This window comes from Xenopus laevis, chromosome 4S, assembly GCF_017654675.1.
Source record: "Xenopus laevis strain J_2021 chromosome 4S, Xenopus_laevis_v10.1, whole genome shotgun sequence".
In the NCBI taxonomy this organism is placed as follows: Eukaryota; Metazoa; Chordata; class Amphibia; order Anura; family Pipidae; genus Xenopus; species Xenopus laevis.
Window position 1 is genome coordinate 127,212,828 of NC_054378.1, and position 27,632 is coordinate 127,240,459.

The following is a 27,632-nucleotide window of genomic DNA, read 5'->3' on the forward strand; positions in this document are numbered from 1 at the left end:
CTACAAGGGTCTATCCCAGTCTTGGGGTAATAAAACCGGTTTCAATGAATGTATAATGGAAAGATGCTTAGAACCAAAAGACGTTTTCAGGGGGAGATTCCCCTTTGCTTACATAGACAGGATTCCTCGTGCAATGTAATTATAAGAGAATGTAAAGGTTGGCTATACTTGTCCTTTAGTAGGACATTGCACTCAGTCAGTCAGCTGGCAGTCAGTAAGCAGAGACAGGTGGCAGTTGCACAGGGTGGGGCCAGGTTAATACACAGCTCACACTAAGGCGTGTTTAGAAGACAATATGAGAGACGCTTTAATACAGTTCACGTTTTTCCAGTTTGACCAACCTACTCCCCACCCCGAGTTGCCCTAACAACTAACCTTCATTTAGGGCTTTTATGTCACAGATCATGTCAGAGATTGTTCTGGGACGAGGAAATAGTGTGAGACGTCTGTCAGTATTGCCACAAAGACCTGTTCTACCCCCACGCGGATTCCTCTCCCTCTTCAACTGGGACTAGAGTAAGTGCAGAAATCTACTATTAGTGACATGGACTGATACAACATTACTTGTGGGGCTCACAACAGTGATGTTTATTTAAACCTTTAAGATTGGGGTTCAGATTTATATTCTGTCCTAGATATCAGTCATACAGAGAGATGGTGCCTATAGTAACAGTGGGATAATAGTCTCTGGGAAGGGAGTGTGACTGTGGGATAGCAGGTATAGTAGGGAGAGATGGCTCCTATAGTAACAGTGGATAATAGTCTCTGGGAAGGGAGTGTGACTGTGGGATAGCAGGTATAGTAGGGAGAGATGGTGTCTATAGTAACAGTGGATAATAGTCTCTGGGAAGGGAGTGTGACTGTGGGATAGCAGGTATAGTAGGGAGAGATGGTGTCTATAGTAACAGTGGATAATAGTCTCTGGGAAGGGAGTGTGACTGTGGGATAGCAGGTATAGTAGGGAGAGATGGTGTCTATAGTAACAGTGGATAATAGTCTCTGGGAAGGGAGTGTGACTGTGAGATAGCAGGTATAGTAGGGAGAGATGGTGCCTATAGTAACAGTGGATAATAGTCTCTGGGAAGGGAGTGTGACTGTGGGATAGCAGGTATAGTAGGGAGAGATGGTGTCTATAGTAACAGTGGATAATAGTCTCTGGGAAGGGAGTGTGACTGTGGGATAGTAGGTATAGTAGAGAGAGATGGTGCCTATAGAAACAGTGGATAATAGTCTCTGGGAAGGGAGTGTGACTGTGGGATAGCAGGTATAGTAGGGAGAGATGGTGCCTATAGTAACAGTGGATAATAGTCTCTGGGAAGGGAGTGTGACTGTGGGATAGCAGGTATAGTAGGGAGAGATGGTGCCTATAGTAACAGTGGATAATAGTCTCTGGGAAGGGAGTGTGACTGTGGGATACAGGTATAGTAGGGAGATATGGTGCCTATAGTAACAGTGGGATAATAGTCTCTGGGAAGGGAGTGTGACTGTGGGATAGCAGGTATAGAAGGGAGAGATGGTGCCTATAGTAACAGTGGATAATAGTCTCTGGGAAGGGAGTGTGACTGTGGGATAGCAGGTATAGTAGGGAGAGATGGTGCCTATAGTAACAGTGGATAATAGTCTCTGGGAAGGGAGTGTGACTGTGGGATAGCAGGTATAGAAGGGAGAGATGGTGCCTATAGTAACAGTGGATAATAGTCTCTGGGAAGGGAGTGTGACTGTGGGATAGCAGGTATAGTAGGGAGAGATGGTGCCTATAGTAACAGTGGATAATAGTCTCTGGGAAGGGAGTGTGAATGTGGGATAGCAGGTATAGTAGGGAGAGATGGTGTCTATAGTAACAGTGGATAATAGTCTCTGGGAAGGGAGTGTGACTGTGGGATAGCAGGTATAGTAGGGAGAGATGGTGTCTATAGTAACAGTGGATAATAGTCTCTGGGAAGGGAGTGTGACTGTGGGATAGCAGGTATAGTAGGGAGAGATGGTGTCTATAGTAACAGTGGATAATAGTCTCTGGGAAGGGAGTGTGACTGTGGGATAGCTGGTATAGTAGGGAGAGATGGTGCCTATAGTAACAGTGGATAATAGTCTCTGGGAAGGGAGTGTGACTGTGGGATAGCAGGTATAGTAGGGAGAGATGGTGTCTATAGTAACAGTGGATAATAGTCTCTGGGAAGGGAGTGTGACTGTGGGATAGCAGGTATAGTAGGGACAGATGGTGCCTATAGTAACAGTGGATAATAGTCTCTGGGAAGGGAGTGTGACTGTGGGATAGCAGGTATAGTAGGGAGAGATGGTGCCTATAGTAACAGTGGATAATAGTCTCTGGGAAGGGAGTGTGACTGTGGGATACAGGTATAGTAGGGAGATATGGTGCCTATAGTAACAGTGGATAATAGTCTCTGGGAAGGGAGTGTGACTGTGGGATAGCAGGTATAGAAGGGAGAGATGGTGCCTATAGTAACAGTGGATAATAGTCTCTGGGAAGGGAGTGTGAATGTGGGATAGCAGGTATAGTAGGGAGAGATGGTGTCTATAGTAACAGTGGATAATAGTCTCTGGGAAGGGAGTGTGACTGTGGGATAGCAGGTATAGTAGGGAGAGATGGTGTCTATAGTAACAGTGGATAATAGTCTCTGGGAAGGGAGTGTGACTGTGGGATAGCAGGTATAGTAGGGAGAGATGGTGTCTATAGTAACAGTGGATAATAGTCTCTGGGAAGGGAGTGTGACTGTGGGATAGCTGGTATAGTAGGGAGAGATGGTGCCTATAGTAACAGTGGATAATAGTCTCTGGGAAGGGAGTGTGACTGTGGGATAGCAGGTATAGTAGGGAGAGATGGTGTCTATAGTAACAGTGGATAATAGTCTCTGGGAAGGGAGTGTGACTGTGGGATAGCAGGTATAGTAGGGAGAGATGGTGCCTATAGTAACAGTGGATAATAGTCTCTGGGAAGGGAGTGTGACTGTGGGATAGCAGGTATAGTAGGGAGAGATGGTGCCTATAGTAACAGTGGATAATAGTCTCTGGGAAGAGAGTGTGACTGTGGGATAGCAGGTATAGTAGGGAGAGATGGTGCCTATAGTAACAGTGGATAATAGTCTCTGGGAAGGGAGTGTGACTGTGGGATAGCAGGTATAGTAGTGAGAGATGGTGCTGAATTGTGCTTAGTACAGAGGAATACCTATGCTGCCATAGTTTTATGGGATCTCTCTGTACAGACTATGAGCAAACTTAGGGACTGTTCCTGCTGAATTGTGCTTAGTACAGGGAATACCTATGGTGTCATAGTTTTATGGGATTGCTCTGTACAGACTATGAGTAAACTTAAGGGCTGTTCCTGCTGAATTGTGCTTAGTATAGGGGAATACCTGTATATATAAAGGTCTGAGTGTTCCATGATTCCCTATAGGAACAGGATATCCTACTTCTTTACAACAGGGGCCCGGAGAGCACACCCTGACCTGACAAGGAAGTACAGTCACATTTATCAGTATATTCAATTCACAGGGTTTAAAGAGTATTTGGCAATAGTCGTTTATTGACTCTGTTAAAGTGACGGTGACACCTCTAGCTGATATGAGCAAGAGATTCCCACATTAAATGTCCGAAGGTCGGCTTGTTATCACTTAAGTTTTCATTGCTTTCCTTTTTTTTTCAATTCTCAAGCTCACGGCAGATCTGACTTGTGCCGGTGCAAAGTGTGAAACAGTCGTATAATACGGGGAAGAGCCATGCGGTGCTCAGGTAACGAACATTCTTCTTTCATGGAATAAACTAAAAAGAATCTGATAGTAGAGGCTAAAAAACTACATAGGTTCCCTGTAGTTTCGGGCGTTAAAATGGTCATGGGCAGGTCAGGAGAAGGATCCAGCCAATGGGGTTTGGCAACAGGGAAAACACAGCTGTAGCTCATTGGAGGAGCTAACTGGGTAATTCATATGAGAAGAAGCCTTCTATCCAGATTTCACTCTGGGGCAAATTCACTAAGCGCCTAAGCGCCGAACGCTAGCGTCAATTCGCTAGCGTTGGGCATTTTCGTTACTTCGCAAATTCACTAACGAACGCTGGCGTAGATTCGCTAGTGTTACTTCGCACCCTTACGCCTGGCGAATTTTCGCTACGGACGTAACTACGCAAATTCACTAACGCGCGCAGTGTACTGAACGCTACCTTTTACGCCAGACTTCCTTCGCCACCTCAGACCAGGCGAAGCGCAATAGAGTAGATAGGGATTGCTTCCAAAAAAGTTAAAATTTTTTCTAAGTGCCAAAAAACTCTGGCGTGTTTTCTACATTATGGGTGATAGGCTGAAAAAGATCGAAAATTTTTTTGGGGCTCCCCTCCTTCCCCCCTACATTTCCTAACTCATGGCAACTTAACTATACAGTGGGCACATGTGTAGGGCAAAATAAACATTTTATTTGCTGTTTTGAAGGTTTCCCAGACTTGTGTAGTGATTCTACGTATTTCTCCATTGAAATTTGAATTTGGCGCCGTATGCAAATTAACCTTCGCTAGCGTAACTTCGCTTCACTTAGAGAATCAACGCTAGCGCAACTTCGCAATCTTACGCTACCCCTGTGCGCAACTACGAATCTTAGTGAATTTGCCCCTCTGTGTTTTGTTTGTGCAGGGATCTGATTGGATGATCAAACAATCACATGAACTTGCATGCACATGTCATAGGCTTAATCACCGCCCCTGCTTAGCATAAGCCCGCCCACGAGCTTCCAAATGGCCACACCGCATGCATTCCTGCGGTTATGTAGATACAGAAATGTTATATATATACAGTATATATATATCTGCAGCTGAGACAGTGGGTATATCAGTTACTTTAGAGTTTTCTTCCTAACGCAGTTTCTCTTTAACACCATGCAGCTTTTATACGGATTGTAGTGGTTCTACTTACCCTGCTCACAACCTGGTATTTTGCTGAAAAATTTTATTCCAACAAAGTAGATATGAAGAGTCTGAGGAGTATGTTTGGTAAGACAAATATATTATTCTTATGCGTGTGTGAGGGGGGGGGAATGTTATTATTCTGAGGCGATTAAAGGGATACTGTCATCATCTAATTGTTATCCTAACTTAATTGTATTTATCCCCGGAGGATGAGATTTTAAATATTTGTATTAGGGATGCACCGAATTCACTATTTTGGGTTCGGCCGAACCCCCGAATCCTTCTTGAAAGATTCGGCCGAATGCCGAACCGAATCCAAATCCTATTTTGCATATGCAAATTAGGGGTGGGAAGGGGAAATCATTTTTTACTTCCTTGTTTTGTCACAAAAAGTTATGCGATTTCCCTCCCTGCCCCTAATTTGCATATGCAAATAAGGATTCGGATTCAGTTCGGCCAGGCAGAAGGATTCGGCCGAATCCTGCTGAAAAAGGCTGAATCCTGGCTGAATCCCGAACCGAATCCTGGATTCGGTGCATCCCTAATTTGTATATATTACAAGGGTTAGGCTTTTGTCTGCTGTGTCTCAGCTCGGTTCTCTTATCTTTCCCACAATCAGCCCAGTTACACTATCTGTGGCGTCACTATAGAGGAAGCAGACCCTGCAGTCGCAGGGGGGCCTGGGGAAAATGGGGGCACGGACCTCCAGGTCTGCTTCCATGGTTAAAGGGATACTGTCATGGGGAAAAAAAAAATTTCAAAATGCATCAGTTAATAGTGCTTCTCCAGCAGAATTCTGCACTGAAATCCATTTATCAAAAGAGCAAACAGATTTTTTTATATTCAATTTTGAAATCTGACATGGGGGCTAGACATTTTGTCAATTTCCCAGCTGCCCCTGGTCATGTGACTTGTGCTCTGATAAACTTCAATCACTCTTTACTGCTGTACTGCAAGTTGGAGTGATATCCCCCCCTCCCTTCCCTCCCCCCCCAGCAGCCAAACAACAGAACAATGGGAAGGTAACCAGATAGCAGCTCCCTAACACAAGATAACAGCTGCCTGGTAGATCTAAGAACAACACTCAATAGTAAAAACCCATGTCCCACTGAGACACATTCAGTTACATTGAGATGGAAAACAGCTGCCTGCCAGAAAGCATTTCTCTCTTAAAGTGCAGGCACAAGTTACATGACCAGGGGCAGCTGGGAAATTGACAAAATGTCTAGCCCCATGTCAGATTTCAAATTTGAATATAAAAAAATTCTGTTTGTTCTTTTGAGAAATGGATTTCAGTGCAGAATTCTGCTGGAGCAGCACTATTAACTGATTCATTTTGAAAAAAATTTTTTTCCCATGACAGTATCCCTTTAATAAGAAACCCCCTTCCCCAGCCAGCTGGTAGAGAGTGGGCGTGGTCTGGGCATAGAGTGGATGGGGTTAGCGTGGGGAGTGGGCGGAGTCTTGCGGGAAGTGGGCCCGAGGTGCCCGTGTCTAGTAGAATATAGTAATGAAACGCAGACACATCTTTCTTTCAGTCCAACCCAAAGTTGTCCCCAGCTGCTAACAAATATCCCAAATTATTGATCTTGTTAGGCATCTTTTGTGTGTCAGTGGCACTGCACATGCTCAGTGGGTTGCTGGGGAAAAGCTAAGCTTAAGGGCGGTTGGAAATCATTAAGCAGAAATTGAGGTCAAATCTGTCATAGAATCTGATGTTAAAGGGTCATGTATTCCTCTCTACCAGTCTATTTCCTTCCTATCCAATCTCTGCAGTACATTCAAAATGAATTATTATTGCGAAAATATAACATGAGCTTCATCATACTAAAAAAATACATTTTCTAAATGTAATCAATTCAAAATGCTGAATAGTTCCTGAAATAATCAAGTTAATCTCCACTACCCCCTTCTCGGCATTCGTCTCTCTACATGCAGGAGTTGGGAGTCTGATTTTGAATGACAGTTAAATCCAATATATCTTTTTGCCTAGAAGATGTATTAGAGCTCACACTATTAAAATCAACAGAAATCCTGTCTCTCTACGTGCAGGATTTGTGCCGAGGTCAGTTGTTTTGTTTGTGCTTGAAGGCAAGAAGACAGAATGAAGAGGGGAGGGCGATAGTGAAGATAAACTTGATTCTTTCAGAAGCGGGTGCAGAATTTTTAATTGATCTCATAGTAGGTTTCATCTTTTGGAATGATGAAGATCATATTTCATTTTCATTTTCCCGATTGTGACTCTTAAAGGAGAAGGAAAAGCTAAAACTAAGTAAGCTTTATCAGAAAGGTCTATATAAATACACCAGTAAATCTTAAAAGTAATGCTGCTCTGAGTCCTCTGTCAAAAGAAACAGCACATTTCTTTCCTTCTATTGTGTACTCATGGGCTTCTGTATCAGACTTCCTGTTTTCAGCTTAAACCTCCAGGGCTAGGGCTTGAGCATGCTCAGTTTGCTCCTCTCCCCCTCCCTCCTCCCCTTCCTGCTGTAATCTGAGCTCAGAGCTGTTTGTGAGCAGGGAGAGACTCAAGCAGGAAATTATGTCACATCAAGCTAATATGGCAGCTGCTATCCTAAACAGACAGAGACAGTGTCTACAGCTGTTTACTCAGGTATGATAAAGCATTCTGCAGAATAAATATAGTATTCTAGCTTGCACTATTGTGGCTAATCTGTTGGCAATAAACTGTCTTGGAGCTTTCCTTCTCCTTTAAATGTATTTTGGGGAGGAGCTTCCATTCGTTTTCATACTGCGAGTTCATGTAGAAACCAGTTTAAAACAAAAGCTGATCCCACTCCCTTTCTTTTAATACTTTTCTTGCATTTGTTTAAAGTAACAAAAATGATTTTGGGGGTTTCTTCTCATTACAGATAATAAAGCTGAAGAGGCGCCAAGTGAGTAAACGCTGTAACTGAACATCAACTCTGTGTATTTGTCCCTCTGGGGAGTAAAAAGCAAAAAAATCTCTCTCTGTGCTTAAAAATCAGTGTTGAAGCGAGGGGGCAGCATCACCAGTGCAATGAGTGCAATAAAGCTCTCTACATTAGTGGAGACAGATTTCAGGCTCTTTAAATTACAAGAGGCTGGGCCAGGGCTCCCAAATAAAATGAAAAAAAAAATAACATTGGTGGACAGGGTCCCCCATTAAAGTAAAGACCGCTGGTATTCAGTGAAAATGTACCTCTTTTCTGTGGCTTCCACTTCAACCCCCATTCAACTTCAGCTTGGCTTTGGCTCCCATCTGCCTTCAGCTCCTTTTCGACTCCACTTCCCCATCTCATACATGGAGTGGCCCACTGGGCATTTGTGATGGCCAGTCCGTGCCTGCTCTGGAGACATTGAAAGGATACTGTCATGGGATAAAAAAAAATCAAAATGAATCAGTTAGTAGTGCTGCTCCAGCAGAATTCTGCACTGAAATCCATTTCTCAAAAAAGCAAACAGATTTTTTTATATTCAGTTTTGAAATCTGACATGGGGCTTGACATATTGTCAATTTCCCAGCTGCCCCAAGTCATGTGACTTGTGCTCTGATAAACTTCAATCACTCTTTACTGCTGTACTGCAAGTTGGAGTGATATCACCCCCCTCCCTTTTCCCCCCCAGCAGCCAAACAAAAGAACATTGGGAAGGTAACCAGATAACAGCTCCCTAACACAAGATAACAGCTGCCTGGTAGATCTAAGAACAACACTCAATAGTAAAATCCAGGTCCCACTGAGACTCCTTCAGTTACATTGAGAAGGAAAAACAGCAGCTTGCCAGAAAGCATTTCTCTCCTAAAGTGCAGGCACAAGTCACATGACCAGGGGCAGCTGGGAAATTGACAAAATGTCTAGCCCCATGTCAGATTTCAAAATTGAATATAAAAAAAATCTGTTTGCTCTTTTGAGAAATGGATTTCAGTGCAGAATTCTGCTGGAGCAGCACTATTAACTGATGTGTTTTGAAAAAAAAAACATGTTTTCCGATGACAGGATCCCTTTAATGCTGACCTCATTACAGACTAATATGTGACTAGTCTTTTCCACCAGGGGCTTGTAAATAATAGAATATTTTGTAAATATGGCCAGTGCTTCTACTTTTTTGCAGAGAGACACAATAGTCACATAAGGAGAGATCCGTTCTGTACGTTCTGTACAGCGATGCCCACTAACCCCATGTCATATTGGACATTTAAGAAACAGGTACACCAAAAAATCTAAGTACCTTAAACTAATGAAAATATAATGTACTGTTGTGCTGCACTGGTAAAAATGGTGTGTTTGCTTCAGAAAATCTACTATAGTTTATATAAACAAGCTGCTGTGTAGCCATGGGGGCAGCCATTCAAGCACAGGATACACAGTAGATAACAGATAAGTACTACTATAGTTTATATAAACAAGCTGCTGTGTAGCCATGGGGGCAGCCATTCAAGCACAGGATACACAGTAGATAACAGATAAGTACTACTATAGTTTATATAAACAAGCTGCTGTGTAGCCATGGGGGCAGCCATTCAAGCACAGGATACACAGTAGATAACAGATAAGTACTACTATAGTTTATATAAACAAGCTGCTGTGTAGCCATGGGGCAGCCATTCAAGCACAGGATACACAGTAGATAACAGATAAGTACTACTATAGTTTATCTAAACAAGCTGCTGTGTAGCCATGGGGCAGCCATTCAAGCACAGGATACACAGTAGATAACAGATAAGTACTACTATAGTTTATATAAACAAGCTGCTGTGTAGCCATTGGGGCAGCGATTCAAGCACAGGATACACAGTAGATAACAGATAAGTACTACTATAGTTTATATAAACAAGCTGCTGTGTAGCCATGGGGGCAGCCATTCAAGCACAGGATACACAGTAGATAATAGATAAGTACTACTATAGTTTATATAAACAAGCTGCTGTGTAGCCATGGGGACAGCCATTCAAGCACAGGATACACAGTAGATGACAGATAAGTACTACTATAGTTTATATAAACAAGCTGCTGTGTAGCCATGGGGGCAGCCATTCAAGCACAGGATACACAGTAGATAACAGATAAGTACTACTATAGTTTATATAAACAAGCTGCTGTGTAGCCATGGGGGCAGCCATTCAAGCACAGGATACACAGTAGATAACAGATAAGTACTACTATAGTTTATCTAAACAAGCTGCTGTGTAGCCATGGGGCAGCCATTCAAGCACAGGATACACAGTAGATAATAGATAAGTACTACTATAGTTTATATAAACAAGCTGCTGTGTAGCCATGGGGACAGCCATTCAAGCACAGGATACACAGTAGATGACAGATAAGTACTACTATAGTTTATATAAACAAGCTGCTGTGTAGCCATGGGGGCAGCCATTCAAGCACAGGATACACAGTAGATAACAGATAAGTACTACTATAGTTTATATAAACAAGCTGCTGTGTAGCCATGGGGGCAGCCTTTCAAGCAGTTGTTTTTCTAAAGAAAACAGACCAGTTTTACCAGTTAAGGGCAACAGCACATTATACAGTCATTTCTTTAAAGCACTTTCATTTTTTGGTGTTACTGTTCCTTTAAGATCCACTGCTGGCATTCACAATACCTGACTCTGTGCCAACACCATGGTGAAAAGTTCAGTAATGATGTAGAAATGCCACGGCTTAATCACTATCCAAATGACAACAAGATGGGCAGAGAAGTGAATGAGTGGCCTAATCTCTCGGCCGATAAACACCCTCCCGGGGTGGAACCTTTCTAATGATGCCACTTGCAGGACGAGTCACTAATAAACTGCTGATGTAACTTTTAACATAATAATTCAGATTATTTATTGATTCCTTAGAAAAGAAGAAAGTCAAGTTCAGCTGTGGGAATGAAAAACCCTGCCCAGACGGTTACTTTGCGTTTCAAATTATTAGCGGTGCAGCCAATGTGGTGGGACCATCTATTTGCTTTGACAACACTATGTGAGTCTTGTGATAGAGTCATAAAATATTCATACAGTTTATCCTGCCAATATATGATTCGCTGACAACCATTTATAATAATAAAAAATAAATCTGGTTCCCAAAGCCAAAGGGGAATAAGTGTCAGCTAATTTACTCATGTAAATTGCCAAGAGTATAAAACGAACTTTAAGTATAATGTAGAGTGTGATATTCTGAGACAATTTGCTATTAGTTTTCATTTTTTATTATTTGTGGTTTTTGAGTTATTTAGCTTTTTATTCAGCAGCTCTCCAGTTTGCAATTGCAGCAGTTGCTAGTGTCCGAATTCCCCTAGCAACCATGCACTGATTTGAATAAGAGACTGGAATATGAATAGGAGAAGGCTGAATACAAAAATGAAGAATAAAAAGTAGCAATACATTTGTAGACTTACAGGACATGTGTTTTTCGTTGGGTCAGTGACCCTGTTTGAAAGCTGGAAAGAGTTAGAAGAAGATAATTCAAAAGCTATAAAAAAAGGAAAAATGAAAGCCAATTAAAAAGTTGCTTAGAATTAGCCATTCATTCATTGTAGCACTATCACAAATTAAATACAACATAGTATAATAACATGCCATCTGTTATTCTGTGAGCAGGAATCCCTTATTAAAGTGCTAACCCAAGGCCAACGTCCATTCAAACACAAAATGGGCTCTATAAAACTCCATTTATGCAGCTGAGAATACAGCGAGGCAGCCCTGTGCTTTTTATTTACAAGTTATTAGTGATGGGAGAAGATGTTCAGCCTTTGCCAAATACTAAAAGCCGATAGACATGATCTTATTTATGCACAATGCACTTAAATTCCAAATATATCCACATCATAAATTATTTTCAATTTGCACCAACTCAACACTCAACAGAGAAATGTCTGGTCTTTGCTTTCTGCTTTGGATAATGGAGGTCACTCAATAGGTACAGGTTTGGGACCTGTTATCCAGAATGCACAGGACCTGAGTTTTTTTTGATAGAAGGGATCTTTCCTTAGTTTGGATCGCCATACTTTATGGGGTTCCGAACGCCAAAACTCGAAAAATTCAAAACATTTTTACTATAAAATCCGAATTTTTAGTGGGAAAAAAAACGTGAATTTTTCAAAATGTAGTATGCCGCGAGGCAGCAAAAAGTCTGAATCCGAAAATCCGGCATCTCAGACCTGCCGAGGTTGCATATAAGTCAATGGGAGAGGTGCCCATTCTATTTGGAAGTTTCTGTGGTCTGTGCTGGAATTAGCCCAAAAATTCGACTTAGGCAAAAATCTCAAAAATTCTAAAAAAAAAAAAACGAGCAATTCAGGAAAAAATCCCGAAATAATTGAGCGATTCGGGAAAGAAAATCTGAAAAAAACTTACGATTCGGATTTTTGCTCAATTTTATCAAGTGTTTCCCTGTTCTGATAAAATCATCTTATTTTATTAATAAATAAGGTCAAATTGTGGATTCTAGTTTGGTCTAGTTTGGACTTTTTTTTAATAAAATAATCAGAAAAATTCATATTTTGATAAATAAGACCCTAAATCTACTTAAAATCACTAAAACGTAAAGTAAACCCAATGGGATTAATCCAACAGGATTAATTATATTTTAGAATCAATTACAGTGAAACCTCAATTTTAAATCCCCCAAAGTTTCCCCTCATTTTACCTTGTTATTTTCTGGTTCCCACCTATATATTATGCATAATACATTTCCCTGATTTTACATTTTACTGGATTTTATACCATTTTTTCTGGCCACTGAAAAATGGGGGCTGTACTGTACATGGTACAAAGAGAAAAGAGAAAACCGTTTTTAAAAATTTGAATTATTTGATTAAAATCAAGTCTTTGGGAGACGGCCTTCCTATAATTCAGAGCTTTCTGGATAACGGGTTTCCAGATGATGGATTCCCTACCTGTACTTTGCAGAAGAGAGGCAAACAGAAGACTGACAAATTCTACTTTAACCCACATATATTCATCTTTATATTCTGAAAACGCTTCATATAACCCTCAGGTATCCAAATTCAAGCATTAAGCGATAAGTAATCCTTTAAAATAAATGAATGGAAAATTGATGAGGGGGCTATTCTGAGAAATTTTGCAATGTACATTCATTGTTTATTTTGTTTTTATTCCAAGATATTAAGGGATACATGTGCTGTTAATATGAATGAATTTTGTTACAACAGCGCCACCTGCTGGTCAGTTTCCCACCAGTCTGACCTCCAAGTAGTCAAGGAAGTTGTCAGGAGAAAGAAAGAGGCTGATGTTCTTTTGTTTAAGAAAGATGTGAGAAAGGTTTCTAATTTTATTCCTAAGCAGAAGAACATCAGCCTCTTTCTTTCTCCTGACAACTTCCTTGTCTACTTGCTGGTCAGACTGGTGGGAAAATGACCAGCAGGTGGCGCTGTTGTAACACAATTCATTCATATTAACAGTACATGTGTCCCTTAAAGGTATACTGTCATGGAAAAAAAAAATTTTTTCAAAATGAGTCAGTTAGTAGTGCTGCTCCAGCAGAATTCTGCACTGAAATCCATTTGTCAAAAGAGCAAACAGATTTTTTTTATATTCAATTTTGAAATCTGACATAGGGCTAGACATATTGTCAATTTCCCAGCTGCCCCAAGTCATGTGACTTGTGCTCTGATAAACTTCAATCACTCTTTACTGCTGTACTGCAAGTTGGAGTGATATCACCCCCTCCCTTTTCCCCCCCAGCAGCCAAACAAAAGAACAATGGGAAGGTAACCAGATAACAGCTCCCTAACACAAGATAACAGCTGCCTGGTAGATCTAAGAACAACACTCAATAGTAAAATCCAGGTCCCACTGAGACAAATTCAGTTACATTGAGAAGGAAAAACAGCAGCCTGCCAGGAAAGCATTTCTCTCCTAAAGTGCCGGCACAAGTCACATGACCAGGGGCAGCTGGGAAATTGACAATATGTCTAGCCCCATGTCAGATTTCAAAATTGAATATAAAAAAATCTGTTTGCTCTTTTGAGAAATGGATTTCAGTGCAGAATTCTGCTGGAGCAGCACTATTAACTGATGTGTTTTGAAAAAAACATGTTTTCTGATGACAGGATCCCTTTAACAGCACATGTATCCCTTAATATCTTGGAATAAAAACAAAATAAATAATGAATAAAAGAATAGCTCCCTCATCAGTTTTTCATTCGCTTATTTCAACGGTTTACTTATCCTTTAACGACACGGGGCAAGTGACATTTAGCACGTCTTTGCTCACTCTGGCAGAACACGTTAGGTAGGATTCCTTGCACTGAGTCACTAATTTGCTGTCTATTAGGGGAGGAGTCACCCACAATCATTGTCATCAGTGGCTCTTAAAAGAACAAATATTTTCTTTATTGGAACAAAGACAATAGAAGTGCCACCATCAATTCAAATGCTTCTTACTCAGTCCCAACACTGTGTAAATACTTCCATTTCTCACATTGGCGTCCCCAGGGAACATGAGCTTCACTGGGGCCTTCCTCACCTCTACCCCTCACTGTCTCCTAGAGTGTCAGCAGTGCGGTTCTGTCTTTGAACCTCTGTTACTCTGTCCGGCCAGTTGGAACCTCAGCCTGCTCTCTTCTGTGTTCATCTCTTTTAAAGCAAGAGCCGATAGAACTAAAATACTAAATTTGTGCATTTTGTGCTGTTTGTCCCATGAATGTTTTTTCTTTTTGATTTGCAGTATAATGAGCAGTGTTAAAAATAACATTGGCCGAGGACTGAACATTGCACTAATAAACGGTGAGAAAAACCACATTTTGTCTGTATTTTGTAAAAGATTCTAATACAATATGAAGGTGATATATAATATACAGTAGAAACCCCATTTTACATCCCCTGATTTTAGGTTTTCCCTCATTTTACATTGTTGTTTTCTGGTCCCACCTATATATTATACATAATACATTTCCCTGATTTTACATTTTCCTGGATTTTACACCATTTTTTTCTGGTCCCCTGAAAAACATAAAAAGGGGGTTCTACGGTATATATATCTCAAGATACTATAGTGGGCCACTTGCAATGTATGCAATAAATAATAATATAATAATAATAAATAATATTCTGATAAATTCGAATGTACTCACAATTCGACTGGGAGGTTATTCATTAAAAAAAAAAAATGCAATCGTCTAAAATTCGATCAAATGGGAACCACCGGAAAATTCGATTCGTATTCGATTCGAATATGAACAAAATTCGAATCAAATTTTCCTCTCGAAAAAACTCAGGTCAGGAAGCCTAGTAACATCTTCATACGGGTCAACGGACTTGTAAATGAATTCGGCCGGTTTTAGGTGGCGAATATTCGAATTAGAACTTTTTCTATGGTCGATGTGTGATAAATCTCACATTTGAATTGACATTCGAATTGGGGGATAGAATTTTGACACCAAATAAATTCGAAAACTGGAATTTACTATTCGACCCTTAGGGGCAGATTTATCAAGGGTCGAATTTGAAGTAAAAAATACTTAGAAATTCGAATTCGAATTGAAATACTTCGAATTCGAATATCGAACTTTTTTCATCGAATTTGGGTATTCTGCGGTCGAAGTAAAAACTTTCAATTAAATCCATCGAATCGAATGTTTCGAACGATTTTATCGTACGATCGAAGGATTTTACTTTGACTTAGAAAAATGCTGTAGAAGGTCCCCATAGCACTTCGGCAGGTTTAATTTGGTGAACCATTGAAGTCGAAGTTTTTTTTAAAGAGACAGTACTTCGATTATCGAATGGTCGCATATTCAAACTATTTTACTTTGAATCGAATTCTAAGTAATTTGAAGTCGAAGTATTCTATTCGATGGTTGAAGTATCCAAAAAGTTACTTCGAATTTCAAATTTTTTAATTTCGAAAATTCCCTCGAATTCACTTCGACCCTTGATAAATCTGCCCTTTAATAAATCTGTTTTGAACCAGACAACCTGTGCAAAAACTGGTCTCATCCTTTTCAAAACTGGATGGGGGCTCCCCTAGCCACTGCCCTTTTCAGGCACCTGGGATTCAATGACAGTGAGAAAGGAAATAAATTGTCTTTTGCAATAAGAATCTCATGTGTTTGTGGGGTGAGGGGCATTGAGCGTTAGTTTGCCTTTAACAGGAAAAATCTCACCATAATCTCATGTTTTTTGGTTGTACAGCTTCCACTGGGGCTCTGATCAAAACGAATGCATTTGATATGTATTCAGGAGGTAAGTGCTTCAAATTACTAAGAAAATCTATTGTATTCCCAATAAATCTGAAACTCTGAAAACTCTGTTGGTATAAAAATAAATATGGTGGGTTGTACCACTATTCGAACTTTGCATTTAGGACCATGATCATATAATGTATTGTCGGACTGCAGTTACTCAGATGTTTCCTTTCATATTTTACCTTGTACTACCCTAGTGGCCTATTGCTGATCACAGTAGCCTAAGTTTCCTAGATGGCCCTTACCAAACGAGCAGATATTTAGGGGGTTATTTACTAAACTCTGAATGCAAAAAAATTTTTTTATAAAATCAGACTTTTTTTAAAAATCTCGAATTTTTCAGGAATTTATTAAACCTCGAGGATGGAAAAGTCTAAATCAGAAAATCCAGCATCTCAGACCTGTCGAGGTTGCATATAAGTCAATGGGAGAATTCCCAATGATTTTTTGATGTGCGCTGGGTTACGTGCAATACCCCAGAGTTTTCAGTCAAAAAACATGAGAAATCTGAGATTTCGGGTGAAATATCTGAAAAAATCCGTGTTTTCGGGTGAAAAATTTCTAAAAATTGTGAAAATCTGATTTTTTTCCCCCGCAAAGCAAATTTTACATTTTTAGGAAAATGTAAAAATAAATAAGCGTCAAAATCCCAAGGGGATTTGATCAGAGTTTGCAGCAGAAAATGTTGAGATAAAATCGGACTTTGATAAATAACCTCCATAAATGGACTGCAGTTACCCATAACGACCAATCAGATGTTTCCTTTCATATTTCACCTTGTACTACCCTAGTGGCCTATTGCTGATCACAGTAGCCTAATTTAGCCTGTTATCTAGATGGCCCTTACCAAACGAGCAGATATTTAGGGGGTTATTTACTAAACTCCGAATGCAAAAATCACGAAAAATTTGTTTTTTATGAAATCTGACTTTTTAAAAATCTCAAATTTTTTGGAATTTATCAAACCCCAAAGATGGAAAAGTCTGAATCAGAAAATCCGGCATTTCTCAGACCTGTCAAGGTTGCATATAAATCAATGGGAGAATTCCCAATGATTTTTTGATGTGCGCTGGGTTTCGTTTCGGGTCAAAAATCCAAAAACAACTTAGTTTTAGGTGAAAAATCCTAAAAAAACCATGAAAATCTGATTTTTTCTCCCGCAGAGCAAATTTTACATTTTCAGGAAAATGTAATAATAAATATTACATTTGGCACTTACCAAACATGCAGATATTTAGGAGGTTATTTACTAAACTCTGAATGCAAAAATAGTTTTTATAAAATCGAACTTTTTAAAAATCTCGAATTTTTCAGGAATTTATTAAACCCCGAGGATGGAAAAGTCTAAATCAGAAAATCCAGCATCTCAGACCTGTTGAGGTTGCATATAAGTCAATGGGAGAATTCCCAATGATTCTTTGATGTGCACTGGGTTTCTTTTTGGGTGAAAAATCCAAACAAATCTGAGTTTTAGGGTGAAAAATCCGAAAAAATAATGAAAATCTGTTTTTTTTCCCGCAGAGCAAATTTTAAATTTCAGGAAAATGTAATAATAAATAAGCGTAAAAAACACAAGCGGATTTGATCGGAGTTTGCAGCAGAAAATTTGGAGATAAAATCGGACTTTGATAAATAACCCCCTATAATGTATTGTTGGACTGCACTTAACCATAACTACCAATCAGATGTTTCCTTTTATATTTCACCTTGTACTACCCTAGTGGCCTTTTGCTGATCACAGTAGCCTGATTTGGCTTGTCATCTAGATGGCCCTTACCAAACGAGAAGATATTTAGGGGGTTAGTTACTAAACTCTGAATGCAAAAATCATGAAAAATTTGTGATTGTTTTTTATGAAATCTGACTTTTTAAAAATCTCAAATTTTTCGGAATTTATCAAACCCCAAAGATGGAAAAGTCTGAATCAGAAAATCCGGCATTTCTCAGACCTGTCAAGGTTGCATATAAGTCAATGGGAGAATTCCCAATGATTTTTTGATGTGCGCTGGGTTTCGTTTCGGGTCAAAACTCCAAAAACAACTGAGTTTTAGGTGAAAAATCCAAAAAAAAACATGAAAATCTGATTTTTTTTCCCACAGAGCAAATTTTACATTTTCAGGAAAATGTAATAATAAATATTACATTTGGCACTTACCAAACATGCAGATATTTAGGAGGTTATTTACTAAACTCTGAATGCAAAAATAGTTTTTATAAAATCGAACTTTTTAAAAATCTCGAATTTTTCAGGAATTTATTAAACCCCGAGGATGGAAAAGTCTAAATCAGAAAATCCAGCATCTCAGACCTGTCGAGGTTGCATATAAGTCAATGGGAGAATTCCCAATGATTCTTTGATGTGCACTGGGTTTCTTTTTGGGTGAAAAATCCAAACAAATCTGAGTTTTAGGGTGAAAAATCCGAAAAAATAATGAAAATCTGTTTTTTTTCCCGCAGAGCAAATTTTAAATTTCAGGAAAATGTAATAATAAATAAGCGTAAAAAACACAAGCGGATTTGATCGGAGTTTGCAGCAGAAAATTTTGAGATAAAATCGGACTTTGATAAATAACCCCCTATAATGTATTGTTGGACTGCACTTAACCATAACTACCAATCAGATGTTTCCTTTTATATTTCACCTTGTACTACCCTAGTGGCCTTTTGCTGATCACAGTAGCCTGATTTGGCTTGTTATCTAGATGGCCCTTACCAAACGAGAAGATATTTAGGGGGTTAGTTACTAAACTCTGAATGCAAAAATCACGAAAAATTTGTGATTGTTTTTTATGAAATCTGACTTTTTAAAAATCTCAAATTTTTCGGAATTTATCAAACCCCAAAGATGGAAAAGTCTGAATCAGAAAATCCGGCATTTCTCAGACCTGTCAAGGTTGCATATAAGTCAATGGGAGAATTCCCAATGATTTTTTGATGTGCGCTGGGTTTCGTTTCGGGTCAAAACTCCAAAAACAACTGAGTTTTAGGTGAAAAATCCAAAAAAAAACATGAAAATCTGATTTTTTTTCCCGCAGAGCAAATTTTACATTTTCAGGAAAATGTAATAATAAATATTACATTTGGCACTTACCAAACATGCAGATATTTAATGTATTGTTGGACTGCACTTAACCATAACTACCAATCAGATGTTTCCTTTCATATTTCTCCTTGTACTACTCTACTGGCCTATTGCTGATCACAGTAGCCTAATTTGGCCTGTTATCTAGATGGCCCTTACCAAACAAGCAGATATTTAGGGGGTTATTTATCAAAGTCCGATTTTATCTCATCATTTTTGGGAAAACATATAATAATAAATAAGCATAAAAAACCCGAGCTGATTTGATCGGAGTTTGCAGCAGAAAATGTTTAAATAAAATCGGACTTTGATAAATAACCCCCTTACTGTATGACCAAACTGAGTGACCTGTCACAGCAGGCTAAAAATCTCACTATTTTACCCACAGACGTGACACAGATCTGTTCCAGAGTAGAAACTTGTAGCAACAAATCAGAATTTTCAACAAATCCATTCCTGTGAAATGTTTTATCTTAAAGGAGAACTAAACCCTAGAAATGAATATGGCTAGAGATGCCCTAGGCTTTAGTTCTCTTTAAAGAAAGTGGAGTTATAGAGTATCTGGGTAGAGTTAAGTGGAAGGGGGTATGGGATGGGGTGGGGTATATTGACTTGGCCAATTACATAATACAGGTATACATAATACATAATACAAGCTACTGTTTTATTATTACAGAGAAAAAGGAAATCATTTTTAAAAAAAAATCTAGATTGTTTGGATAAAATGGAGTCTATGGGAGATGGCGTTTCCACGATTCAAAGTTTTCTGGATAACGGATTTCCAGATAACGGATCCCATAGCTGTATTTAGTATATATCGTTATATATTATATTTGGTATATATCTTATTTATACAACAGGGGACATGAATAACATACAGTAACACTTATTTAGCCTGTATTTAGCACATTCCCCAGTTTTACCTTCTGTAAGTGGAACATTTTCTAAAATCCTTAAGCAGAATTTTCTCTTTTGTCAAAGATGTGAAACCTCTGCTGGAATTTATAAAGCCTGTGAAGGATGGGACACTGGTGTTTGTTGCATCTTATGATGATCCAGGTACAAAGTAAGTATCAGAACAGCAACAATAATATAATCCTCTTCAAATATGGACCCAAATGCACAGGAGTAAGAATTTGCCTTGTGACTGAGGCATCCTACTGCCTGATCCTAAATAATCACTAAATGACAGGAAAATGTATTGCCAGGAACATTTGGGACATTTTTACCAAGCTGGAATTGAAAACTGCATTGTGATTGGTTGGCGTCACTACTGTTTGGCTATAGCCCCTCCCCTGAGGAACAGGAAAATGTATCGCTAGGAACAGGTTGTTTGGGACATTTTTACCAAGATGGAATAGAAAACTGCATTGTGATTGGTTGGAGTCACTACTATTTAGTTTTAGCCCCTCCCCTGAGGAACAGGAAAATGTATCGCTAGGAACAGGTTGTTTGTGACAGTTTTACTAAGCTGGAGTAGAAAGTGGCATTGTGATTGGTTGGAGTCATTACTGTTTGGCTATAGCCCCTCCCCTAAGGAACAGGAAAATGTATCACTAGGAACAGGTTGTTTGGGACATTTTTACTAAGCTGGAGTAGAAAACTGCATTGTGATTGGTTGGAGTCACTACTATTTAGCTATAGCCCCTCCCCTGAGGAACAGGAAAATGTATCGCTAGGAACAGGTTGTTTGTGACATTTTTACTAAGCTGGAGTAGAAAGTGGCATTGTGATTGGTTGGAGTCATTACTGTTTGGCTATAGCTCCTCCCCTAAGGAACAGGAAAACATAGCGCTAAGAACAGGTTGTTTGGGACATTTTTACCAAGCTGGAGTACAAAGTTGCATTGTGATTGGTTGGAGTCACTACTATTTAGCTATAGCCCCTCCCCTGAGGAATAGGAAAACATATCGCTAGGAACAGGTTGTTTGGGACATTTTTACTAAGCTGGAGTAGAAAGTGGCATTGTGATTGGTTGGAGTCATTACTGTTTGGCTATAGCCCCTCCCCTGAGGAACAGGAAAACATATCGCTAGGAACAGGTTGTTTGGGACATTTTTACCAAGCTGGAGTAGAAAGTGGCATTGTGATTGGTTGGAGTCATTACTGTTTGGCTATAGCCCCTCCCCTGAGGAACAGGAAAACATATCGCTAGGAACAGGTTGTTTGGGACATTTTTACCAAGCTGGAGTAGAAAGTAAGTTGCATTGTGATTGGCTGGAGTTACTACTGTTTAACCTTAGCCCCTCCCCAGAGGAACAGGAGAAAGTAAATATTGGTACCAATGGGTAGGATGGAACATTTTTACCAAGTTGATTACCTTGACAAGTCCCTCCAATCAGGCAACCCAATACTCATGCGGACAAATAGGCAAAATCTGAGAAGTAATAAAAATAGTTATTTTGTTTTTCTTCAGGTTAAATGATGAAGCCAGGTCTATATTCACTGATTTTGGGAGCAGTTATGCAAAGAAAGTACGTTTCCGAGACGGCTGGATCTTCGTGGGAGGAAAAGGGATAAATGCCAAAAGCCCATTTGAACAGGTAATTGGTTGTTTTTAGCAATGAACATAAACCATCTGCGGAATCCAACAACTGCTCCCTTTAAACTAATTGAGCTGTTCCACTAGTGCAAATAAGGGGCAGATTTATTGAGGTTCGAATGGTAAAATCGAATTTTTGAATTTCAAAAATGTAATTTTCAAAAGCACCAACTCGAATGTAAATTCGAATGTGAGATGTATCACATCTCGACAATAGAAACAGTTCTAATTCGAATATTCATCACTTAAAACCTGCTGAGTTCATTTACAAGTCAATGGCCGAGGTCCGTTGAACTATTTAATATGTTAATTGCCTTCCGAACATTCTAGGTTTTTTTTCGGAGGAAAACGTGATTTGAATTTGATTCGAATTTTCTATACTAGACGTTCGAGTTTTTTCATAAATAACATGAGTATATTCAAATTTATTAGAGTTAAAAAAAAATTCACATAAATTCGAAATTCGACCTTTGATAAATAACCCCCATGTATGTTGTGCCTGCAGTCATTGCCCCTTATGCAGTAAAATGTGGATACAGGTGCAACTATGAGGTGCAAAGTGCAAAAGACGGGAGCATTTTACACATGTACTAAGTGCTCTACACAATACAGACTGAAGGGCCAACACAGTTAGAGGGAAATGTAGTAAAAGGAGCAAGATTTCTCCAGGCTACCAATCCGATTTCAAATAGTTGACCGGTCAATTCTACCTGCTGATTTGTTACTCTGACACTTTGTACCTTGTATTACATTATCCTTTAAAGGCGATCTAAAGCAAGACAACAAAGTTAGATTTTTGGGTTCTCTGCAGAACAATAAACATATCCTCAATGTATTTGCTTTTACAATTGTGCATTGTTTCAGAAATAAAAGCGACAGTTTCTCCTGTTTCCTCCTCGGGCGTGACTGCCATTCTCTGCCATGTTCTGACAGTTGCTGGCTGCTCTGCTGAGAAGGAAACAGTAGTCAGGTCAGAGGGGAGAAGCGAACAGAAGCTTTTATTTCTGAAACGGAGCAAAAATTTGAACGCAAGTAATTTGGGGATATGTTTATTTTTGTGCGGAGAACCCAAAAATCAAATTTTGTCTTTTTAACTTTAGAATCCCTTTAAGGTTTTAATTAGTTTCATGGAAACAACACCACCAGCTAATAATAATCAGTCTCTAGGCTGGCTTTCAATACGCATGCATGCAGGAAAAATATGGTGCCACCTATTGGCTTTGTAGAGGAATGAAACTCCAGCAAGCATTCCGTGCGATGGTTTTAAGTATTAAAACAATTTATAATAAATTAATAGTATTACAACCCCATTTTTAAAGCAGGAGCCCCGGAGGCAGCTGAGGCCGCAACAATAGTGCAGAGAGAGAAATTGCACTAGAAAGCAGAATTTCTGGTTTAAAAACCAGGAATTCAGCTCTTATAGGTACCAGGAGCGACTTTTTTGCTGCCCCCGGAAACCATAGAAACAATTCAAATTCGAATATTCACCACTTAAAACCTGCTGAGTTCATTTACAAGTCAATGGCCGTTGAACTATTTAATATGTTAATTGCCTTCCATACATTGTAGTTTTTTTTTTTCAGAGGAAAACGTGATTTGAATTTGATTCGAATTTTCTATACTAGACGTTCGAGTTTTTTCATAAATAACCTGAGTATATTCAAATTTATTAGAGTTAAAAAAAAATTCACATGAATTCGAAATTCGACACACATAAATAACCCCCATGAATGTTGTGCCTGCAGTCGTTGCCCCTTATGCAGTAAAATGTGGATACAGGTGCAACTATGAGGTGCAAAGTGCAAAAGACGGGAGCATTTTACACCTATACAAAGTGCTCTACACAATACAGACTGAAGGGCCAACACAGTTAGAGGGAAATGTAGTAAAAGGAGCAAGATTTCTCCAGGCTACCAATCTGATTTCAAATAGTTGACCGGTTAATTCAGGGGTCCCCAACCTTTTTTTACCCGTGAGCCACATTCAAATGCAAAAAGAGTTGGGGAGCAACACAACCATGAAAAAGTTCCTGTAGATGACCAAAAGGGTTGTGATTGGTTATTTGGTAGCCCCTATGAGGACTGGCAGCCTACAAGAGGCCCTGTTTGGCAGTACAGATGGTTTTTACAACCAAAACTCGCCTCCAAACCTGGAATTCAAAAATAAGCTCCTGCTTTGAGGTCACTGGGAGCAACATCCAAGGGGTTGGAGAGCAACATGTTACTCACGAGCTACTGGTTGGGGATCACTGGGTTAATTCTACCTGCTGATTTGTTACTCTGACACTTTGTACCTTGTATTACATTATCCTTTACGTTTAAAGGCGATCTAAAGCAAGACAACAAAATTATATTTTTGGGTTCTCCCAATAAACAATAAACATATCCTCAATGTATTTGCTTTTACAATTCTGCATTGTTTCAGAAATAAAAGCGACAGTTTCTCCTGTTTCCTCCTCGGCCGTGACTGCCATTCTCTGCCATGTTCTGACAGTTGCTGGCTGCGCTGCTGAGAAGGAAACAGTAGTCAGGTCAGAGGGGAGAAGCAAACAGAAGCGACTTTTTTTGCTGCCCCCGAAAACCAGCTGGAAGCTACTACCTGGGATAGTTTTTCAACTTGTCTCATTGGCTCATTACCCTGGGGAACTGTTATCCATAATGCTCAGGACCTGGGGCTTTTTGATTTTACCATAATTTGTATTGTCATACTTTAAGTCTACTAGAAAATCATATAAACTTTAAATAAACCAAATAGGCTGGTTTTGCTTCCAATAAGGATTATTTATATCTTAGTTGGGATAAACTAAAAGCTACTGTTTTATTACTACTAATTTTTAAAAAATTTGGATTATTTGATTATAATGGAGTCTATGGGAGACGTCCTTTCTGTAATTCGGAGCTTCCTGGATAATTAGTTTTCAGATAACGGATCCCATACCTGTACTTAAAGGGATTGTTCACCTTTGAGTTAACTGTTAGTATGATGTAGAGAGGGATATTCTGAGACAATTTGCAATTGGTTTTCATTTTTTATTATTTGGGGTTTTTGAGTTATTTAGCTTTTCATTCAGCAGCTCTCCAGTTTGCCATTTCAGCAGTGGCTGGGATCCAAATTCCCCTAGCAACCATGCACTGATTTGACTAAGAGACTGGAATATGAATAGGAGAGGGACTGAATAGAAAGATTAGTAATAAAGAATAGCAATAGCAATACATTAAATACAGAGCATTTGTTTTTAACTGGGGTCACTGACCTCCCAATTGAAAGTTGGAAAGAGTCAAAGGTAGAAGGCACATCATTCAAAAACTATAAAAAAATAATGAAGACCAATTGGAAAGTTGCTTAAAATTAGCCATTCTATAACATAATGAAAGTTAACTTAATGGTGCTTCAACCTTTTAAATTATATTTTGTGCAAATTGTTCATAAATGGACGCCAGTTAAAGGCGGATCTACTGCGCATGCGCCGAATGTCACAAAGTTTTCCTTCGTGACATTCGGCGTATGCGCAGTAGATCCGTACCTGTAAATGTTCCTACTGCGCATGCGCCAAAAGACGCCGGTCAAAGCAGGAAGAAGACTGCGTGGGAGAAGATGGCACCTGTTAACTCCGTGGACAGGACCTGCGCAGAGGGGTGAGTAACAAGTTAGGGGCATTTGCCCAGGGGGACAGGTAGGCCAGGGGGGAGGAGGGAGGGGGGACAACACAGGGGAGGGGGGATGAGTTTTGCGCCCAGGGGGTTTCCTTCTCCTTTAAGTCCAGGTGGCACCCAAGTAAGCTGAGGGCTCCTCCCAAAGCCCAACAGTGGTCACACTACTGGTGAAGCCAAGCCGAGACCAGGGCACTTGTTCTGGTATTGGGTGCCGGCTGTGACAGGCACATAGTGATTGTCTACAGGCACAACATGCACCTGTTTATACATTGTGTGATGGTTCTATAATCAATATATAATACATAAGTGATGGTACCATGAGCTTTGCCATCCAGTCATCACATAACACATGCGTTGTACTCCAAGCTTTACCCTATTGTCAGCATAACAAACACATCAAGTAATGGTTGGTGTTTATACTCTATGATCTGCTCCAGCATCTCCCCATTTCCGTTTGAATCTTTACAATATATGTAAAACGCACACATAATGGCAAATGTACTAGTTGCTTTCCTGGCTTGGATTCAGTGCAGCAGTTACTCACATCCACTATTTGTTCTCCCTGCAGCACATCAAGAACAACAAGGAGACAAACAAATATGATGGATGGCCGGAGGTGCTGGAAATGGAAGGCTGTATTCCCAAGAAATCAAACTAAAGACACAGTCTCCTGCCCCACTTGCTCCCATAGCAGATCCAGTCATCACAATATCCAAGGCCGCTGAACAAACTGTTATCAAACACTGGTACTTGGCTTGTAACAATGAAACAAGCCTAAAGCACAGACAAGACCTGTCTCTTCTCCCAACCAGGGACTGCATAGACTTTATTTAGTGTTGCCTTTAGTATGTACTGGGAACACCGGAGCTGGAATGTAATTAGGGATGAATGAAGTCAACAGACGAGAGAGACCAAAGAGACTAAAGAGAAAAAGGATGACTATGAATGATATATTCCTGTCTTTATTATAATTGGCACAGCGTGGCACAGGAGCTCGCAATCTCTTGCTAAAGGGGTTTAGAATCTGGGGTTCCGGCACCAGAAGATACTGTGAATTGAACTTGCCCCTGTAAATGTTCTGCTAATTATTTGCATTGATCGCTGGTTATTTCCCTTGCCATTCAGAGACATCACTGTTTGCCCAGTGAACATATATATATATATATATATTGTATTTAATATGTGGGAATCAGGGGGGCACCAGTCACGAGGCATTTCCCCGCAAGGGGCATCAAAAAGCTGCTCCTGGTAACTTTAAGAGCCAAATTTCTGAGTTTTAAACCGGACATTTGGCTCTTGTAGTGCATGAGAGCGCAGTTACTCGGGGGATGGCATCTCAGGACCTGCCTTAGGGCGGCTTAATCCTCCCTGGTGGGAATTGTGGTTGTTATTGGTAATAATAACATAATTAGGGGATTAGGACACAAAATTGGCGTGTTCAAAAAATCTTTTTGTCCCTCTTTCTGTTTCCAAAATGTTGGGATGTATAGTTCTTCAGAGTAGAGAAAATGACCTGTGTGCCGCCTTAGGTACCATACCAGTATAGATTGTAGGACTAAAGCATTCCATGCAGTGGTGTAACTAGATATTACTGGGCCCCACAGCAAATTATTTTTTATGCCCCCATAATATATTTCTAGAGGCTTTTTACTAATATTTATTGAACTTGTATATGAATTGCAGTGTCAAGGGGCCCCTATACCTCCTGGGGCCCCCTGCAGCCGCAGGGTCTGCTTCCTCTGTAGTTACACCCCTGATTCCATGAGTTCATTTATTTCTTCTTATTTATCTTCTGGTGTCTATAGTGTTGGACTGTGCCACTGGAATAAAATAAAATAAACCCCGTGTTAGAGTGCCCTTTAGCTCTTAAACATTTGGCTTATATCATAGTCATTGACTATTTCTGTATTAAAACAAAGAGGCAAGATGGAAGGGTACAATGTGAGATGCAAAATAAAAAAAACTAAAAGAATAAATTAAAAGAATAAAAAAAAAAAGAAAAGAACTGGTTAAGAGAGGGAAAGATTACTAATAGTTTGGCAAGTGAGTCTAGGGTCTAGTTTTTGTGGTGGGCCCCTGGTATTTCAGTCCGACACTGGGTATTAATTGATGATGTAGAGAGTGATATTCTTAAACAATTTAATTGCAGGTAAAGTTGCTGTACCCTGTTAGCCAGTAAAAATGTTACAGGGCAACACTTTTGAAATAAAAAATAACACAGTGGTATAAAGGTGATACTATTGGCTGATATAATCATAGCAAGCTTTCA

At 39.6% G+C, this 27,632-nt stretch overlaps 1 protein-coding gene across 1 annotated transcript; it reads left to right on the plus strand.

The window, feature by feature from the left end:
- The first annotated feature begins 413 nt into the window (after positions 1 to 413).
- Positions 414 to 27,360, plus strand: fam3d.S (FAM3 metabolism regulating signaling molecule D S homeolog). The gene is given in 10 exon segments (NM_001086382.1): positions 414 to 516; positions 3,670 to 3,747; positions 4,885 to 4,992; positions 7,782 to 7,805; positions 10,736 to 10,859; positions 14,568 to 14,626; positions 16,034 to 16,084; positions 20,150 to 20,234; positions 21,585 to 21,711; positions 25,932 to 27,360. Coding segments are annotated over 9 exon segments (681 nt in total). The 5' UTR covers positions 414 to 516; positions 3,670 to 3,734; the 3' UTR covers positions 26,022 to 27,360.
- The last annotated feature ends 272 nt before the right edge of the window (positions 27,361 to 27,632 follow it).